Consider the following 21,988-nt stretch of genomic DNA (forward strand, 5'->3'; position numbering starts at 1 on the left):
ACGTAGACAAAATAAAGCAAAACTTTCACCAAAATGCTCTCATTCCCCACACTTCCTATGGCATCTTGCCTAGCCAATCACCTCTGCCCACAATATTTCTGGGCTTACTACAAATATGAGAAAACACCACAAAAAAGTTTTAAGTTTCAATTAATTCTTTATTTTTGAAACTTTTTGCACTAAAGAATGCAAGTACCATTTGGACTGAGTGCCTCTGTGACTGCCATGCTTCATGGCTGACTAAATTGATTTCACATGGTAACTAAAACTAAGAGCACATAGGAACAAATTTCATAATTTTCCTCTGGAAACACTGAAGTATGTCTTTGCTATGTGAATCATTATTACAGTGAAGATCAAAGAAGTGACTCTGGGGGGTAGACCCTTTAGGAAAATGAGAACTATTGCAGAGACACTGGGGTACATCTCTCTGTAACCCTCTGATGCTTTTGTACTAGGTTTGACATACTATAGCTACTTATATAATTATATAGTGGTTCTCCATGAACAGCTATTATTGGAAAGGAACAGAGGATAATAAATAGGAAAGGGAAAATCAGACATACTTTTTTTTTCATTTAATTTTTAGCATGAGATTTAAATTCATTTTAGTACGACAACACTTAACATACTGTACTGCATACATGAAAGCCAAATGAAGAAGAAAATCAGTGAAGCTTCTGCATTGCAAATTTTCCTGCTGAAATGTTCTTAGGCTGGCAGGAAATACACTATACACTACTTAACAAAATTGCTAGCTTATAAAGACTGAAATGAAACCTGTACTGGAAAGGGATTTTTTTTTTTTTTTTTTAATTTTATGTTTTTAAAATAAAAACTTAGGGATACTTTGTGATTTTCTACTCACAATGTCTACTGAAAAGCTAAAAAGAAGGTTATACTAGAATAACTTGGAGACCATTAGCTTTTTCATAGGAAAGCTGCAGAGTCATCATATGGCCTTGCTGCAGTGAGCAGCTGTCTTTCTGTGCTATATTTCACTGAACGAAAGCGCAGGAGAATGAGAACACACAAGCAATGAAGACCGAAATCTCTTCTAGTGAATCTGTTTTCACAGCTGGAGACAGAGTGCTTACTATTCTATATACAGCATCACTGAGCTTAGGAACTCAAGTGGGCAGTGTTAAATTGCACAGTAAAGCAATTTAAGCAAATGACTAATCTAAACACTTAAGTTTCATTCCTACTTTGGTCTTTTAAAAACTGGCTTAAAAACATAAAACATCAATCCTCTCCCATTCCAACAAAGAAAAACCAGAAGACGAAATTTGTCATCTTAAAGCAAAACCAAGGCAAATACAAACAACAAGATAGTTTACTAAGTTGTGCCAAGCTACTTGTACAGTTTTTTGATCAGGACTTGTGGCACACAAAAAACAGGACATGTTTTTAATTTCCAGAAGGCCAGAAAAGAAATTTACTGTAAGAAAGATTTTTTTCCTAACTTCCTGGTACCTTATCTGCTAAGTCAATATCTTGACTGGAATTATCATAAGATTTCTCTAGTCTTAGCTACTATTGCATTAGAACACACATTTTGAAATCGTGCAGAAGTACACACGTGTGCACATTATTCTTAGAAGGTGTCAAAGTATTTTTTTTTAAAAACAGAGTGCATGAAGAATTCTTCATGCAGCAAGGTCTCAGCCTACTAAATTAACACGAACACTTAATTTGCCATTTGCATGGTTTGATTTTTAAAAATCTTTCCAGCTGACATAACACTGAATTAAGAAATGTGTGACATTAGGATCTCAAAATATTACACTAGATGTAATCATAACTTGAGCAAAGTTACATTAGATTAGAAATAGAGATGATTCGTGGCTTGCTCCAAAGAAATGCAGAACATTCTAGCTCTAACAATGGAAGTGCTTCAGTTGTCTCAAGTCTAGAAGCCTTTGTATGGCAATTCTGTGTTTTACTAGCGTAGCACACTCAGCATCATACTTACTGTGGTGCTGGCTGTTGTAGGACCAGGGGTGCCTCGACCCTCTTTACCAACAACCTGATTTTGTTCTTCAGGACCACGGGTGACAAGAATTCTGAAGTGCTGCTGCCTCGTGTTTTGATCTGGTCTGATTTTAAACAAGCATCCCTGCCCTTGAGGAATCCGCTCTACTGAATTGCTTCTAGATATTTCTGACCCATTCCTGCCATTTCCATGCAGTTCTGAATTCAATCCATCATCTGTGGGGCTAATCTCGTTTTTTGGTGGCTGGACAGGGTAGGAAGTACTCCTTCCTAGCTGTATCCGAGGATACCTCACCAATCTGTCCCCTTTTGTTCCAGTAAAACCAAAGTTATATTCGCCTCCTGCACCTGTACCACTTGTCTGCGGTTGCTGTAACTGGAGCACAAAGAACTTTTTCCCTGAATTTGCTGACATATCTGGCACATGTTGCAAAGACCAACGCCGGGGTTCAGGGTTGGGAGCATTATTTTGAGCCTCAGTACCAAAGGGTAGTAGAGTAACCTGAGGCACGTCTGCACTTGAAGCCCGATGCTGAATCCTCACACCGCTTATGTTTAAACCTGAAGCTGCTTCATTTGCCTCATCTTCTGGGGTAGTTGATGAAGCATCCTCACTCTGGTTATTAGAAGGAATAGTGCAAAATATTCTACGATTACAGCAAATAGTTCCATTAATCTGTTGCCCTAACTCTTCCGTCAGCCTGGGTGGAGAATTTTCAGGTGTCACCTCTGGACTGCTTGGAGAAGAGTGGTTTTCACCAGGGGGTGCATAATGCTCCCTGAAGTCAGAGAATTTACAAGGAAGCGTCTCCTCAGGAGATTCCAGGGTTGCGCACTCGTCCACGCAGCCATTCGCAGCTTTGCGCTGAAGAGAGATCTGCATTGACGAGCTTCTTGTCGGACGCACATCAATACTGTTCAGCAGCTGGGGAATAAACATAGATGTACTCCTTTTTAAGGAGCCCACTTCTTGCAGATCACCACCACCACCGTAATCTGCTCCGTGTCGGGAGAAAGCGTGAGGACTGTTTCTTCTTGGCAAAGTGTGGAATGCCATGAAAAAGTCATCTTCTCTCTCCCGGTCGAGGATCTCCGATTCGGGGGCTGTGTTGCTTCGCCCAGAGCCAAAATGAAACCGCAGCCGATGGGCCATGGTTTTACAGAGAGAAGAAAAGGAGAGGGAGAACAGCAACAATTCAGGCACTGCCAGAAGTTAAAAACCAAAGACATAAACTCCAAGAAAAAGTGTCCCATCTGCCAAACTGTTAGCACTGCAGCCCTGATAGCGACAGATAGCAGAAATAGCCCAAGTGGCAAGCAGCATTCCAGGCATGATTGGGTAAGAGCAATCAGCGCTCCTACACACTGTGACATAGGGTAGGATGGTGGGAGTCACGTGGCCTGGTTCCCCCTCTCCAATGTAAGCTAGCGGGGGTTTTGTTTTTTCTCTTTTTTTTTTTTTAATGCCAGCAAGAGCCTGAAACAGCACCTTCACAGCTGCTCCTTTTCCATCAGAGAGGAGCAGCCCCAGCGGGAGAGCTCTCACAGCTGACTAAGGCAGCGAACATGCTCGGCACTGCTATAAATCTAAACCACATCATATTCACAAGGCACATTTGTATAAAGCACACACACAAAAATTTAACTACAACAGAAACACTTCGATATAGTGTTAAAAGTCTAAGTCAACTCCACATGCAAATGAGAAAAATTATTTCAAGCTTAGCATTTTGGTGTGTGTTACAGCATTAGGCTATCATGGCAGAATATGAATAAATATAGCACGGTTACGCTTTCAATTTTAACTGTGCTCATAACATGATTAAGCAACAAACTTCTTGCCTTTAAAAAGCCACAACTTTCACATTGTCCCTACGACCACAGTATAACCTACACTGCGCAGTCCCTTTTAGTAATTAAAAATTACAACAAACAAAGCAATTGTACATATGGCAAAGATTTCTCACACAATAAAAACAGCAGAAATGTGCAAGATGGCAGGAGACAAAGTTTCTTTTTCAGTTTTACCAGGCAGTAAAGACGAGTGAAAACCGGAGACGGGTGTTGCATGTCGTTTTGTACCGATTTGTCTTAAACACCGTACAGAAACTCTGCCCATCGCTGGCCAGCCTCCAGTGAGAAAGTTAGCAATATTACGACGCGTGTGATTGCCAGCACGGAATACAGTTACGCGCTCTGAGAGCCAAAAGACCTCAGAAGAAGAACAGACGGACAGGATACACCAAAACGTAAAACAAACACCCTAAATCAGCTCTATTACAAGGCAGAAACTCAGTGGTCTGAGGATACTCACATTTGAAGCGTGCTCACAATAGCACTTGTTAGCACATACTAGAAAAGAAACTGTTTAGCAAGAAGTGTAGCTTCATTTCAATACATGGACATTTGTTCCCTAGGAGAACTTGAATGCTAAGTTTTGTCAACAGCTCTGAAAATTTGTAGGTGGAGGGTCAATACTCTATCTAGACATTTAAACCTCTGTTTGCAAGCAGCTTGTTTTCAAAAGACAGAAAGTGACCAATCACAAGAGAAATGGAAGCTTAAAACGATATAACTGCCAACAGACAGCACAATCCCCTATTGTTTTAAGTGGACTATGAGCCAACAAGAAGAAAACATGAATAGCTTCTACACAGCAACAGTACTGTAGATTGCCTTTTGGAAGCACATGTGTTGATATTATTTTATCTTATTTCTCAGATAAAATGTATTATCCAAGGACACAGTCTCTTTTTGCACCAAAGATGAAGCTTGCATCATATATTCTTCTTTATTTTCATTGGGGGTAGAAAGAAAAGGACGTACTGCAAAGACAGAAAGTGCTTTGATAATTTGGGAACATGAAGAAGAAACAAAGTTCTTGTGATAAAAGCCATGTAAGTATTGACAATGAGTATTTCAGAGTAAAGCCAAAATAATCAGTTCAACGTCTCCTCATTCTGTAAACATAACCTGATGGAAATCTGCTTCCCTAAAAACCCCAATGTACTTGCTTTGTCAGTAGCTCAGAACACCTTCTGAAAGGAAGCAATGGCTCCTAAACCGCAGGTTGCTGCCTTTGCAAGAAGGTTACGAGCCCAAGGGCAGACTGTCTACAGGAGTAGGATCACAGGAAGAACAAAGAGAAAATGGCTCAACAACAAAGCAGTACTGAAATTGCCAGTATAAGGCCAGTACTGCATAGAGAAATGTAAAAATCTTCAGCAATACATCTGAAGTGAGTACATCGACACGGTCATTTCTTGGCTGTCACGGCGTATAGAATATTTTTCCTGAACCGCCACCCCGTTACTGCCCACACGGACATCCCCGTGCATGCCCTCTGCAGGCCAGAGCGAAGCCTCTTCCACGAGTTCTGCTTTGTCCTTCATGCCAACACAAACGTATTCCAACCATCCCCCAAGACACACACAAGCCACGCGGTAATGTCAGCACATGACCCTCAGCCCGGGCTTACGTACTCTGCCTCACAGTTACGGTTACAGGATTTCTGCTTCAGCGTTGTTTGCATCAGCTGGCAATGGAAGAGGACCTTAAAGCTGGGAAGAACTGGCCAATGATCTCCTTTAAGTTCAAAAGGTATACGACAGTTTTAATAGTGCAAGTGGTCATTCTGATCATTATATGTCAATAAATATACTCACAGTCAGCCCACTCTAAATACACAGTGCCACAGATTTAGCGATTTACTTCCTCCTAAAGGAGGATATAATCATTTGGCTATAAGTCCTTTTTTCCCCAGAAGATTACAGCTTGTATGTTTTTCTTTGCTCTATATTTAATAGGAAGACAAAGGAAAAGAATGTATTTTTTTGAAGACAGATGTTTCCATGTTTTTTTTTTAATAAAAGGATCTTCAACAACACTGATCCTAATCTTCACAAAGCAAACAAGTTTAGTAGAGATTGTACTGCACCCAACCAAGAAAATGTAATACCTGATCTCATAAACAAAGAGGTGGTGTTACAATTTTCAAAAGACAAAAACTCAAAAAAGTCATTCACCCAGTATGCTACTGCACTGGCATATTTAACCTAATATGTTCGGAATGACAGTGTCACTTATTCCACGTATGGCTGCGTGAAAACCTTTTCTACTTAATCATAACAAAGCAAGAGGCAGTAAGATGTTGGAAGACTTCTCTAGAAGAGCTACTGCATCAGACAAATTAAGTTCAAGACTAAACCCACTAACAATATGCTGGGCATTATGAGGCAGAGAACTGAAAACATAACAGAGAGCATTATTTTCCCATGACCTTAAACCTTAATACACCCACATCTTGAGTACAAGGTGCAGCTCTGGTAACCACATCCCAAAGAAGGATGCGGAAGTATTAAGATACAGGAAAGAGACCCTAAAATGATCAAAGGATGAAGCAGCTGCTTTGTAAATGACTAAAAAGGTTGGGACTTTATCAGCTTGCACTGGAGAAGCCTAAGGAAGAATATGATGAGGTTTTCACTACGAGAATGGTTAAGGAGGACCATTTCAGTCTGACCCAGCAGGGTACTACTTTTGTGTTTAATGCTCTGTTAGTCCCCAAACCAGATGCTTTTTATGCTTCTATCTGCATTTCTTAGCACACTTACTCAAATAACAGTCAAAAATACACCTTTAAGATGTGCTATATTTTCATTAGCTGTGTGACACAGAGCCTTGTGATTAGTAAAACACAATCAAGACAAGCACTCACCAATCTGTTTTCATCAAACACTTCAAACAGGAGACGATGATTGGTTGGGTTTACCTATGAGAAAATTCAAATAATGTCATTTTATGTTCATTACCTTGATGATAACAACATATGGGTTCATACAGCGATTAAACCAAGGCAAACAGAACAGGACTAACAGGTTTTATGCAAATCTTTAGTTTTACTTAAACTGGAGCACTAGAACACTTTGTTTCTAAACCCTACTGCAACTAGAAATAGCCTAGCAGTTAACATTAAAAGCTCTCACCTACTGTGTTCAATGCAAGACAGTTACTGCATTTCTCCTACTACGGAAAGCTCCGAAGAGGAAAGGCATGGCTGCTGCATAACGCCGAGCTGCACGCAGCCGTACGGCCGAGAGGAATTTATTTGGAGAGGACATCCCTGGGCAAACCATGGCTGCTTCTCTCTCATGTCACCCCCAGCGTGTGCTGCATCCAGGAAGGGCTAACGGGGGGGCTTCAGCTGCCTTGAGCACACCAGCAAAGCTCACCTGGTCTCAGGGAAGGCAGCCTGGCCAAAGGGACAAGCTCTGTGTTTTGGGAACAAGTCCCAGGCTGGACAGACTATCAGGGCTCCCAGATTTTTTTTGTTCTACAGCTGCAAAGCTCAACTGAAATGTAGGGAGCAAGACTGTATTTTACTGTATTTCTTTCAGATTTTCACAATCATCTATATTTTGGACTCTCTATTGCTCACCATTTCCAGCCCATTTATCCCAAGTGCCTGTGGAAAACCCCACAGAAGTCTCTCCAACACTTGAAAACAGCAAATATACCTCCAGAAAATTATTTACATTGAAGTAAATTTAAGCAGAAAGACTGCCAACATGTAAAAGGAAAAAACAAACAAACAAAGAACTCTGGCAGGAAGACAAAACAGCCACTATTAAACAAGAGAGAAGTATTTGATCCACTTGATATATTTTTTCAGAAAAACTTTTTAAGACAGGTTGCTGTGTCCAACTTGTTTAATTAAGAAAATAAGAAACAATATTCTGCAATGGACTGACAGTTCTGTGAGGGTGGCGACGGACTTCCCGGTTTTGAGAAAATCAGAGAACTGTGACATACAAAAAAGGGTATGCATTACTTTATATATTTATATAATCCTGAATTGTTTAGGATTTTCCAGATGTTTTAACAAAGCTTCTATGAACTATAGCTGTAGTTTAAGCAACACAAATTGTGGCAGCTTTGTGTATTCTCTTTTCCTGGGAAAAGTAAATGATTAAAAAGGCTACCTTGAATAATATCAGTTAGAATTATAAACACAAATATACATAACAAGCTTGCTTAATCCTGATTAAATATATTTCACTGTAAAACACATGAATTTGTTCCTTACAGTCTGTCTTACAACTCAGCATGTTTATGAGACCAGTATTCAAACAGATGAGCTTATGGAGGTGAGGTCACCCAATTCTGAATCACGTATGCAGTCGGGATCAAATTTGGGAGAGCCTGAAATGTCTTCAGATAGATAAACAGTCGAAAACTTTCTTTCACTTCCCTTTCCTGTGCAATGGTCATGATGGCAATACCACTATATAACTTGTCCTCTGTGCTAAGGCAAAGGCATTTGAACACTTTACCATAAAATGCGCTCTTTCTAGGATAATGACTTTCTAGTAAAATTACAGTATTAAAATTCCTCTGCATTTTTACAGGCAGGTGGCTTAAGTTAATGCATGGTAGAGCCACCTCTACAACGAGAGGTGTGCAAACATCAAACACCATTGTGATGAAAACAGAAAACCTTAGGCCCAGTCATAATTTAGTGTCAAGACTCTGCGTAACTTCAAAAAGTGTAAGTCTGTATTTTCCCCTCTGAGTACGTTATAAAAATCAAAATATTTCATTAGATAAAGATTATTTTAGATATGTATTACCCAGTTGCAAAACCTAGAGAAGCTATTTGGTACATGTTTAAAAACAAAAATTCCACTTAAACCTCAAAAACCTGTGTATTAACAATTACACTGGTGGGAACTATCTATCTAAAAGATCCTATTAGCAAGACAGTCAATTGCTAAGACTCTATAAACTACGTTCGATACGATATGCGTTTTTAACAATCTACAATGACATCTTTTCTCAAGCAGCTGTTTAAGATTAAATTTTAAAAACCACTGAAATTCTACCTAACCTTCTTTTGTGAAAGCTACAGCTGCACTAAAATTAAGTCGTCATTCTTTGGAAAAATATTTTCAGCAACTAAATAACAAAGTTGTTATTGCCCTTCTCATTTATATTATGTTTGTTTTGATAATCACTATTTTACCACTTTCAAATATTTAAAATTATTTTTTTCGGATAAAAATCACTCAGTTTTAGCTGTAACTTGGTTTTCATTTTAATCAAGATCTAGAAAGATTAAGGTGAAACTACAAAAAAAAACCAAAAAAAAGCATATTTTGACCTTTCTGGCAAGTAACATAAAGCCCAAGAGAAATTACTTTTTCTGTCTTCCTTCTCTATGTTTGTATTTCATTATTTTTTGCCATGATAACTTAAATTTCATACAGCTCCTGGAAAGAACTCTTGATTGTTTGCCACTGCATTAACATTTTAAAACCGCAGAAAACATGCTCTGCTAAAAATACATTTTCAAGTAAAAAGAACTTTTTTATTTTTCAGATGAATTAACTCAAAACTTAATCTAAATAAAATCTCAAACTGTGACACAGTCCATTTCTAATTAACCTTATGCCAATTTCTGCTGATCATTCCATCACTCCAGAAAGAGAAGAGCAATTACATCTGGACAAGCATTTTTTTATGTAAACATATAAACAACAAATAAAAAATAAGCTTCTTCCCAACTTCATAAAATGCCATGTGATTAATCGTACATGTTATAATAATGATTGCAAGTAAAGGGAAACTTACTCTAAAATAAAATTCTTCATTCCATTTTGGATTCAGTGTCTGTAAAAGAAATAAACATATTTACATACTAAAATTTCTTTCGGTTTGCCATTTTGCAATCATCAAAATGTGCATGCAAGTGACAATTTTCTAGGAAAAAAGAAAAAGGAGAAAAAAGCATGTCATAAAAAGATTGAAAAAAATATTGCCATCAAATTATTTAGAGATTCTCTACTGAGTAAACCAAACGTGGGAGGGTATTCCAGTCAGATGATCCTAAAATAGATATTAAGTATTAATACGATTCTATGAGTAAAAGGCAAATCACTGAGAACTTATAGAAATAAAACCTGAAGACATTTCATTCTCAAGATTAATTTAAACCCAGATGAAAAAAAATAGGTATTTTTTAAACACAAGGACAACTTTAGGGCTACGAAAATAAGGACAGATTTATACTGTAAATTAAACAGAAAAAGAAAAAAGAACAAAAGGAAAGGTTATTTCCTTTGAATAGGCATGATACTCTTCCTAATCTCCCCCAAGCCTATGGAGGATTTTAATTTTGTTTTAATAACCTGAATAAAACGTGCAAAATAAAGTATGCATATAGATTGCAATCTGAAGGGAGCTCAAGCATGAAATAATAAATTGATAAAAAAAGAGATCAGAACTACAAACATTAATATTTTGGGCAATTCAAATTTGGATAAGTTTAAAAACAAGTATGATATGTCCAATAGTTTTGTTTTCATGCCAAATCATTCCCTCATTCTCTCACATAGCAGAGATTTACCAGAAGAGCTGACAGTAAAAATTGGCTCTACACCCACCAAAATTTTGTTATAGCAGAGAAGGAGAATCTTGGCTGTTTATCTTAACTCCTTCATATAGATACAATATAGTTATCATGTCCACGACACAGTGGCTCACTGCACTGCATTTCTCTACAAAATGGAAATACAGGAGTCATATTGTAGCTCAACACGCACTCGTATGATCACATCGTGCTGACAACTGTACATCCTCCTTTCCCCTTTAAATTGGGGCTGAATCTTAACCCAACATACATGTAACTAATTATCAATGAAATCAAATACTGAAATTTGAAAACCCTGTTCTAGAAAATTTATGGGGAAAAAAGGAGGACAAAAGGAAATAATAGTATAAAAAAAGATCAAACTCTAAACCTATATAAACAGCTGTGCAAGTGGTTAACAGTTGTACTCTCAGAAAAGTTTTACCTGTTTATCCTAAACAACCTTACGACAGAGCAGGAAAATATTCCGTGACAGAAAAGGCCATTGTAAAGGGTAGATGAAAAGAATAAAATGAGTGTAGATGAAGAGTAGGGATAGGGGTTGGGGGCAGAGAGAAACTTTCAGCTTTTTTGCCTTAAGGAGCACAAATGTATTCAGAAAAAAAAATGAGGTAATAAGAAAAAAATGTTACTTTTAAAAGATTTGTATTCATCAAATGCGGCTGTTATTGGCAAGAGAGGTTCCATGTAATTTAACAAATGAAGCATGGTCTCGTACTAAATTTGAGGGCACTACTGTCCATCAATAATGCATTAATTTTGAATGCGGCTTAACCACAAATACAAATTTCAGGAAATATTTGATGTATTAGGCAGCACAGTTTTTAGTAAATGCCCTGGTAACTGGCAGAAATTTCTTCCACCTTTACAAGTCTAACAATTAGTAGGTCAAGTCAGAAAGTACAAACACTAGAATCCTAGCAAAGGAGAAAAACAATTGTAAAGAAAGGCTCCAGAAATAAATGCATGAATAACTTCATAAAGGATATTAGCAGGGAAACAACAACAAAAAGACTCATCAGCAAAAAGAGCTACATCCTAAAAAGGGCAAGTACTGTACAGATAAAGAACTGCCAAGAGTCAAGCTGAGTTAGATCTTCCACAGGATATTAGAACCACCACAAAGAAGGTTTTTCAACCATATAAATAAAACGAGAACACGGAAATAAATGATGCTACTAAGCAATGAAGCTCAATGGGGAAACTAAGCATATTTAGATGTAGGAAATTATGTTTAACATTACATATGGGAAAGGCAGAATAACTAAGAGGGATCGGTACAAAGGTAGAAGTTGTCACAACTGATGTAGAAGTGAAGTCTTCAGAGCTCAGCACAGTCAAATTGAGGAAACTGGCCAATCTTCATTCAGGTTATTTCTTTTAAAAGAATCAACACATGAAATCACAAGCCTATCAGCAGGAAGTTAAGAAACGTACTAAGCATCTTACAAGATTGTAAGACAGCAAACAGCAAATATGGCTTTTTCTACTGCAGAAAGAAGAGAACATTTCTAGCAGGCCATTCAAAACACAGCTCCAAAAGGGAACACAAGGCATTAATCAAATTTTACAGTTGGAATAACTAAATGCGTGGAGGGAGGTAAATCAAAACAAAAAGTCTCAGAAATTCAACATAGCTAGATCATGCCAGATCAATCTGAAATTTTTCTGATAACTTTATTTTTCCAGAGTAAGGAAATAATGTGCATTTAATCCCTTTGGCTGTAACTAAGCACTTCATAAGGCTAGGTCCGGCTGTACAGTAGGATATGTATCAGACAACTGCACAGGTAATGTAAAAGGAGGAAAAAAAAAGGGGGAAACTGCAGTCCTCCTGCCTTCTTGAAGGCACTTCCTGCAAGACAGAGCCACACAGAAAGTTACCCATTAAACTGAGGAAGATAAAAATGAGTAGAAAAAGAAGAAACTAGTGAAGGGTTAGACGCCGTCATATTAAAAGAAAAGTTACAGAGCTGAAGGAGGTAATTGGCTGGGTCTTTCAGAATCACTCCTGAGATTGATTTTGCTCAATATTTTTTTGTTAATGATTTTAACTCAAATCAAGTTATACTAATGATGTTTGCTATTTATGAAATAAACAGAGATAGCAAATTACATAGGAAAAATACTGCTTTGAGGGCAGAAGTCTTGAGATGAAATTTAACAATTCAAAACAGAAACAACTAACTAGGACTTTCCAACAGATGAGTTAATAGTACTATTATGGAAATGACTGAGAAAGTCCAGGCTTTAAGTGACAGTTACAAGAACAGTGAAAAAAGGCAGATGCAATCCCAGGAATACATCACAGAATCATTTAGGTTGGAAAAGACCTTTAAGATCATCGAGTCCCACCATAAACCTAACACTGCCAAGTCCACCACTGAAGATCATCATCCTCATCTCATCCTCAGTGCTGTGTTTACAGTTGGGTGGTTGTGCAAACATCGTCCTTTTTCCTCTTTCTTCCTAGGGCAGCACTAAAGCCATGAGTTTCTCTCTTCCTTGATACAATCAATACCATACTTTCACATCTTTAGTACTTTTTTTTTTAATTTATGGTGGTCTTCTCAGAAGCCTTCTTATTCTCCTTTCACATGGATCCAAAGCTGGTAAGTTGCTTCAGACCAGCAGTAATGTTACACCCTTATTTTCAACCTAATGCTCTCATTTCAACCTAACTTTCTGCACTATAGCCGTTACACTTCAAATGTGTAGGAGCCCAGTATGCCATGTATTTAGTAATCATGCTTTATATCAGCAACATCCTGTCAAATATGGACAATGTTATTCTAATAAGAATTTAAAAATTAATTTTAAAAATTAATTACTTAAAAAAAGAAATTAGAAATTTAATAAAACTCTGGATCACCATTATTTCCTAAGAAGCAAGGGGAAAAAATAAAGTCCTATATCCATGCCACACTTCCTACCTCCTCTGCCCCTATTTCACCACTTGCTACAGAGGATTTCTCTCAAAAGCCAAAGGATCCTTGCACCTTCATGGCCCGCCTCACATCCTCTCTGCTATCGTAATTGTCCTGAGTTTTAGTCACAAAGTTACAGAACAGTTGAGGATATCCAGAGGTCCCTTCCAACATCTAGACTCACACTACTCACACTGAAATTCTTCCACTGAAGTGAAAGGTGAAAGACAAAAACCTCCCTCCCATCCTCAGGCATATGCAGTTAACAGAAGCTACCATACTATTTTAAGACAATACTACAAGAACTGGACTTGTCTAGACAATTATTTTGCAGTAAGCCATTATTTTTCAGGAATCCTGAAGCATACATTTTGCAAACAAGCCCATGAAAGCGAATGCATAGACTGTTCGTAGGGTGCAACTGTTCAAATGTCTCTGACTTCCACTGAGTTTTCTCCAGGTGAAATGAGTTGTCCACTTAGTAGCTGGTGAAGTCTGAGCCCATATCGCTATTGATGCAAAATTACTACAGTGGTCCAACTTGTTTTTTAAATAAATAAGAAAATAAACCCTCACCTACACTCATTTTATTCTTTTCATCTACCCTTTACAATGTAAGAAAGATTTATCAGTACACAGACACAGGTGTACTGATTTAATATTTGCTCATGAATGCTGCCATTCCATAAGAAGACAGTCAAAGTCAATCTCGCACTTCAGCAAGAACATGTTAGTTAAGATTATACCGGAATTATAATAGCCAGGTATTTCATAATAGCCTGAAAATGACCTATCGAGCTTAAGTTTCTCCATTCATATGATTTCAAGAGCAGGACTTGATTCCATGCAACTGCGTCCCAGGAAATGGCATGACAACAAGCACGCTCTCTACAAAAACAAGATACACATATCGTAAGAAAACCTCCCACATACTTGTACGGAATTGGCGATAAATCTTGATCCTATTTAAGGAAACAAAAAATGCCACAATCCATGTTGTTACTATAGCAACAAACTAGGTACTCCTTTTTGGAAAAGTTAACATTTTTCTCACAAATTTTAATGTCTAAAAACTTTACATAAAACTAAGCTAGATGGACTGTAAAGAACGCATTTAAAAGGAGTCAATGAACGTAAAAATGCTATTGTGAAACAAGTAGTACCAGTGGTTAACCAGGATATCTTTTAAAAATTACTTTTACTTTCCAACATCAAACATGCCCTGGGTCCTGTGAAAAGTTCTGCTTGAATCTTCCATGCTTCCAGGATTTCACATCGGTTTTCTCACGACACCTAATGTTCTGATTTTAGAACAGCATTATTCTATTTTGTGTGTTGAAACCAAAATTTTCCTCACTATTCTGTTTTGCAATACGGATTTCAATTGAATCATTGATTCTAAATATCTTCATAAAAATGACAACTCATTATTTTGCCTTTACTTTTCATACGGATTATGACTTTTTTCCTCTCTGCCATCACTACCAGTAAATTCAAAAAAAAAAAAAAAAAAAAAAAATTTCTTAGGGCCTTGATAATGACAGATATCCCCTGAATTTTTGTTTGTGTGGAATGAAATTAAGAAACCAAAGGAAATTTAATTTTGGCTCTAATTAAAAATGAAAACATTTTCAGTGCATTTCTAGGCTTTTCTTACAGCATATCTTCTGTCATTTGGCTATTTTAAATTCCCATATTAGGAAAATATTTTGAAAATGGAAATTTTGAAAGGGAACATTAAAGAATGATTATTTTTGCTAAAAGTCAAATAAATGATAATTAAAACAGAGTTTCTTAGTTCTTTATTTCAGCTGTCTTTCATTAAAATATGACTTTGATAAAAGAAACAGTGAATGCTGTAATGAGGTTTGATAAGCCAAGGTTTAGAGAATAATATGCAACACACTAGGATTTTTTTCTCTTTTGTTTTTCTGTCAACAGATCATGCACACTGAAGATGCATGCACTCGTTTTCTTATTTTGGTTTGAAAAAAAAAATACATTATTCAGTTGCTATACATGTATGCAACAATTTAAATAAGTGTTGTATTATGTTATAGAATTGTGTTCCAGTATTCTTAGTATTTCTGAAACAATGGAATTAAAAAAAAAGTATATACATACCTTTTTAATTGTTTTTGTCTGCACAAGAGCAAGTTCTCTGTTCTCATCTGCTACATACAAGGAAAGTTTCACATACGGGTCACTGCAAAAGAAGATGTCATATTTAATGGGAATATAATTTTACAGCCAAATATAATTTCAGTATAAATTTGTCATTTAATTGGATAACAATAGCAGCTCTAAACGCTTCTAGTGAAAGTGTTTTCAGTGAAACCTAGTAACTGTAACAAGCTACTGAAACATTCAAAAGATGTGTTTGGATATGCTCAATTAAATACTGACCATAGCATTAAAGATAATTTAACCTGCAGCTTTGTCCCGTTGCTATGGACAAGAACCACTTGCTTGCATACAACTTCTGCTCATGAGCATGCATGTGGCAGTCCATTAAAACGGGTCAAGAAAAAATTTGAGCCACGGGTTTTAGAAGAGACTCACTGTAACTAACCACTTGAGGTTGACAGGAAAGGGAACAGGAATTATCTTGAAGAAGTGGTTCCAATTTTATTGAACCATAAAACCAAGCTGCATGGTATCAGGGGTGATACCAGTATGGCCCTTCTGTCCGATCCCCCTGCCAGATCCTGAGCTCTCCTACCCACGCTATGGGTCTCCTCCTCAACAGCTGGTCCACTGTGGTGCTCGCTGCAAAAAAGTTGGACTGGGCTTTGAGCAGCCTGATCTAGTGATAGATGTCCCTGCCCCACTCGTCTCACAGGCAACCCACACTCATGGGTCCCCCCCAAATGCTGTCATGGACTCCCTCCCCATCTGGTACCCTTGCCCAGACCCAGGGCCTCCCACTCCCTGGCTAGTCCAGCTTGGGGTATGCTAGTGAACGCCACGTGTACTCTCCCATACACACCAGGTCTGGGGGAGATACAGACACTCACTCTGCCCCCCACAGCCGGCACCCAGACTGTGACCAGCAGCCCTGCTCCAGCCACTGGCACCGAGTCCCTCATCTGCACCTTGGACAATCTTAATGAAGAAGATTCTGCCGTCTTCCGCATATTCTTCCACACTGAATAGCACACTGACCCTGCTTCAGCATTTTAGGCCCTTCTCATTAACAGGGTGCTGAAGATCAAACACTATCATAAAGGTTTGTGTTAAATGCTTCAGCCTCCATTCAAATCCAATTTCCAAGGTCAATGAAGCAGAGTGAACATTAAATTTGCAGCTATCAGGTATTATAACTGCTACCTATGGGCTCTACTGAGTAGCAAGTAGAACCACCAGCAGAGCTATTTTCCATTAGAGTTTATTTGCACTTAGGGTAAGTCTTGCCCACTGTGCCAGAACCAGCCAGCACAGACAAATCTGGCCTCAGATCTCCCTGCCCAGCCCCTCTTCCTCTTTTCAGAAGGAGGAGGAAGTAGAGATATTCCAGAGACCATACAGCGCTCTATGTCAGACATCTTTCAGATACAAAATGTGCCACTAAAGGAGGTCACTGCTTTCACCCTAACTTCAGCTGCTTATCACTGTTGCTCTGCTGCAGGTTTCTACCCTCCAAATCTGTGCTTTCTCATTTCTTCCACCAGTAAGGGGTGATGTGGAGGAAGGCTCCATGACACCAGTATGAGATGACAGTCTGCTAGAAGTACCAATAGAAGAATACTACATCTGTTGGGAGCTCTAAACGTTAAAGGACTCCACAAGATCTGAAGAAGGGAATCTTGTATGCTAAAGCAACCTTAAGTATTCCACAGTAGTCGCAAATAATACATTCAAATATAACCTTTCTTTTATGGAATAAACTAGCATGGCCACGAAAATGATCCGAGAGCTGGAACACCTCTCCTGTGAGGAAAGGCTGAGAGAGTTGGGGTTGTTCAGCCTGGAGAAGAGACGGCTCTGGGGAGACCTTATTGCAGCCTTTCAGTATATAAAGGGGGCTTATAAAAAAGATGAAGAGAGACTTTTTACCGGGGCCTGTAGTGACAGGACAAGGGACAACAACAGTTTTAAACTGAAAGAGGGTAGGTTTAGACTGGATATAAGGAAGAAATGTTTTACGACGAGGGTGGTGAGACACTGGAACAGGTTGCCCAGAGAAGCTGTGGATGCCCCCTCCCTGGAAGTGTTCAAGGCCAGGTTGGACGGGGCTTCGAGCAATGTGGTCTAGCGGGAGGTGTCCCTGCCCATGGCAGGGGCGTTGGACTAGGTGATCTTTGAAGGTCCCTTCCAACACAAACCATTCTGTGATTCTATGTTGAAAGGACCCAACTGGGAGAAAAACATCCTGCAGAAACAGAGTAACTTCATACAGGTATAATGGCAGAAAGGGGAACTGGAGCAGTGCCTCTGCTTGAAGAGAGGAAATGGCTGGAAGAGTAACCGATACTTCCCGTTCAAGATTGTAGCACAGTCAACTGGATGCCAATCTAAGGTTTCTTGAAGGAAGGATAAACAACAGACATTCAGATTACCAACCATTTCATCCAGAGATTCAGACACACTCAAATACGTTTCTCTGATGCTTTTTAAATTTAAAAAATAATTCTGTGACAGTATCACTACAGAATAATCAGCAGTTGAGTATTCATTACACTAGATGCTTAATTTACTTGGAAAATAAAATACCACAGTAAGGTTAAAAAAAAGAAAGGTGAAAAACAAGACATTGTGTTGGATTGATTATTGTATCAGTACTACACCTACTTAAATGGCAATTAAATTCAGCATTAAGCACCAAGGTTTAAAAGAAAACAAAGCATCATTGTGATTAAAAAAATGCTGATACTACTTTGAATTGCTTAATGTACTGTGCTGCGTAACATTTACTGGCAAAATAGCCTATTGCAAGAAGCAGTAGAAACCAGATATTCATTGAAGCTTGCAGTTGCAGCGTGGGTAAGAATCAAACAGAGCCTTTCTGCCATAAGCCAATGCGAAGAAGGAAGTTTGTATGGAAGAAAGAGGATTAAAGGGCAAAATTAAGGACCTTATAGGGCTGTGAAATGGAAGTCTTAACCCCAACAATGCACAACATTAAGAAACTAAGACTGACTGCTAACATTTGAACCCACAGAAGGATTTAGGCATGTTTGTGGATCTCACGTTCAAGCTTTTCTGCAGGTCTGGCCCTCAGCCTTAATTCAATGCTTAGACACTGAAGTCCATGTCTAAGAATGTAGTTTTGCCTTCAGTTTTAGCTGGTCTAAGTCTGCTGCTGAAGTTAGCCTATCCTCTCCTTCACCTTTGGCCACATATTCCTCCATCACTGCTAGTCAATCAGATCAGACAGCTGATGTGACTGAAAAAACCCACTACAGAAATAACAACAGTAATAATTACAAAGTAAGAGTTTTCAGATATAAAAGTTCCCGGAAGATAGGGAGGAAAAGAAATGCACAGCTGGGATAAGGGGAGGGCAAGCTTGCTTTCAATGGAAGCACGGACTCAGCTTAGCTTAAGTCAATTATAAAACCTCACTCGTAGTTACTTCTGGAATCGAAGCCTAGAAAGTATTATTTTGACAGCAATTTTACTGCCCAAGACATTGACAGTCATATGTAAAACTGAAACAAAAAGATCACGTGGGTATAGGTGGACCTACATCTAAACATAATGCTACTAGCTATGCACACTTGAAAAATGTGAAGGTTCTTAAAGAAAAGACTCTCTAATGCTAAACAGGTGGGAGTAACACCCTCCCAGTTTTAAGTAATCAATCTATACGTGGGCAATGCTGCTTCCATGAACCCTTAGAAATACTAGAATTTCTTAATCCTAAAATATCCTGGATGAATCTTCTGTCTACAGAAAACAAGGAACTGTGAAGGTGGCAACAGATTTTTCTATTTAATTATTATACTTTTTTTAAAACAAGAGAATAATTAAGTTTATTACAGATTTCAGTAAGAAAATTTTGCCTTTACTGAACAGACTATTGACATCTCTGCCCGACTAAAAGCGGCACAGACTGAGTCAGACTAAACTGTACCAGCAAAGTTCTCACTCCTGAATGTGAGGTGGGAATTCATCCAATTATTAGATATTTGAGACTGTTTACTTATGTGCATTTATTTACTTAAAATGAACACATAGCTGGACAGATACTATAAACCAACATAAGCTGACACTGCTCTGAGTAAAGCTGTCTCACACCACCCTCTACCCTGGCCACTTGTTCTGGCCGTTGTGTTGTCCCTTCTTCAATGGCAGAACACCTCTGCGTGGAGCTACGCACAGAAACAGAGCGGGAAGGATTCAAGTGAAACGCAACAGGCAGTGGGGAAAGGAGACGTCACTTTCCAGCGCAATCAGCACCCTGGCTCCTTTCAGTGTGCAAACGTGCTACCATTTGCTGTTCTGGGAAAGAGAGGATACACAGCAGAGGCAGGAAGGAACATCAAGGGAAAGGGCAGAAATTTTTATTTTTTTAAGTCACGATGTCATCTTAATGTTTTCTAAAGTCTACCATCTGACTTAATCTTTCAACAAATTAAACACTGCAAATAAATAGAAAACAGCATTTGTTAAGGACATCTTTAAGCCACGTGAAATGCACTGCCAGCTTGGTTTTTTGTTTTTGTTTTTGAATAGCAATGAGCATTTTAAAGGAAAAAAGAAAACTGTTAAATAGAACATAAGGAAACAAGTAAAGAGGAAAAGAAACAAGACTTGCGATTTACCACTACAGTTTCTTATCCAGAAGCTGGGACTGATGTGATTTGATGACAGCTTATAGAAAAAGTTGTTTAAGTCACATTATCTGCTTTACATACTGCTAAATTCAGCATTTCATTCACAACTCTGGAAGCTGCAGCTGCCTAAACAAATCTGACAGTTGGTAGGTTTTTTTCTGTGCTTTGAGCTCATGATCTGTCCTGAAGAGCTGTGAAACTTCATGTGAAAGCTCTAGGAACTGAAGGATCAGAGAGCCAAACTCATTTAGCAACAGTGGCAGAGACAGCATCTCATTCACAGATTGTAGCTTCCAGGCCAAAGTTTCCTTAAAGAATTTAGTTATCTGAAGAATAATCACCACACACACAACTTCTGTTCACGCCATCAGAAAATAAGAGGACGTGAGTATCAGATACCACAGAACACTGAATTTGTAAGAGTTTTCTTCCCCACTTGGAATTAGCTGTAAATAAGAAATATTGTTGAAGTCTATTAGGTTGCTTCTCTCACCGCATAGCTCTAACTAACCCAGCAGAAGTTTACAGGAAATCATCTAATTTTTCTTCATTAGGATGCAGCATCATGGTAATCACACTGAGTCATGGCAGGGGCTAAAACCAGACATACCCAGATTCATGATTTTGGAAGTATCTTCTGTGTCCAGATAAACACAGACTAAAACTTATTTTCAAACACCATACACACTAGTTCTTAGTTTAGAGATATTACAGAAGCCAAATGTCGAGGAAGCATTTCAGTCAATCCTCTTGAGCTACATCTTTGTTCGGAGAAAGCTGTGTTTTTACATTAGTCAATTCAAAGGAAGGTCTTAGTGAAAACAAGACTGATTGTTATAGCTTACAGGTTTCAGCCAATTCCACTGGGGACAGGGTTCCATCACCTCTAACTTCAGTGAAGTTAATGTCTAAATTAAATTGAAATATAGCAAAAGGAATTGTTTCTAAATCAGCAGATCTTAACAAAATAAAAAAATGGGATGACTCTACTTTCTACTGCAGTATCTAGCCCTCCAGGGTTCAGGAAGACTTACTAGTTTCAGCACAGTGCTGGACTGAGCTATTTCCAAACGCTTGAATAGGGTTGTGACTCAGCTAATAAACCCACCGAAAAAGAAAATGCCGAGAAGAAGAAAGCAGATCTTCCAAGGCGGGTCTGCAAAAACCGGCTCTGTCCAGCAAGGCCGATGCCGAATTCACTGGATCTGGAGCTGGCACTTCAGCCAGGTGCCTACGTCCTCCGATCTCCATAGCATCACAGCACCCATGCTACTCGGGCAACGGGAAAACTCTGACATTACCGGACTTGCTTCCCACAGCTCCAGATAATATAAGCAATCTGCAGAGAGCAAGCTTCTCCATTACTTCTAATTATTATCCTGGACAAACTTGGTAAATGGCATCAAGGTAAAGTAAATATTTACTGCAACTTTTCTCTAACCACGCCTCTTTTCAAAATACTGCTAAAATGATATGTTACATTTCCACAAGGATTTCACTTCCCTCCCATAAAACACCTGACTGATTCTCACAAGAAGATTGCTAAACAAAACTTCCAAAAACTACAAAATTGTGCTTGAACAACAAAACGCCTCATAGCCAGAATGCATCGATGTTAAAGAGCATATTCTTTCTGAAGAGAAGGAGCCATTAAAGAACTGCCACTGTAGAGACATTACTGTACAATAAATAAGGTAATCACTTTTCTTATGCTAGGAACATACTCTCACACTTTGAACTTAAGACTTCATAAGCTCAATGACCTTTTCATGAGAAGTGTTGTTAAAGAAAAGATCAAGTTTACAATAATAATAAGGTTGGGTTTTATTCGTTTGTTTGGTTTGGTTTTTACAGTTTCT

General features: G+C 38.4%; 1 protein-coding gene across 2 annotated transcripts in view; it reads right to left on the reverse strand.

Moving 5' to 3' along the window:
• LOC142075064 (E3 ubiquitin-protein ligase NEDD4-like) overlaps positions 1-21,988 on the reverse strand; it is a 200,159-nt gene that overhangs the window by 103,107 nt on the left and 75,064 nt on the right. The window contains exons 3-5 of one of the 2 annotated variants that reach the window (XM_075136066.1): positions 15,475-15,556; positions 9,625-9,663; positions 6,713-6,766 (exon numbers count right to left, since the gene is read on the reverse strand). In XM_075136066.1, the coding sequence (XP_074992167.1) occupies positions 6,713-6,766; positions 9,625-9,663; positions 15,475-15,556 (175 nt within the window). Of the gene's footprint in view, positions 1-1,975; positions 3,155-6,712; positions 6,767-9,624; positions 9,664-15,474; positions 15,557-21,988 lie in introns of those variants that run through there. The other variant, XM_075136067.1, reaches the window with a different exon arrangement.

The sequence above is a fragment of the Calonectris borealis genome, chromosome W (genome assembly GCF_964195595.1).
Source record: "Calonectris borealis chromosome W, bCalBor7.hap1.2, whole genome shotgun sequence".
In the NCBI taxonomy this organism is placed as follows: domain Eukaryota; kingdom Metazoa; phylum Chordata; class Aves; order Procellariiformes; family Procellariidae; genus Calonectris; species Calonectris borealis.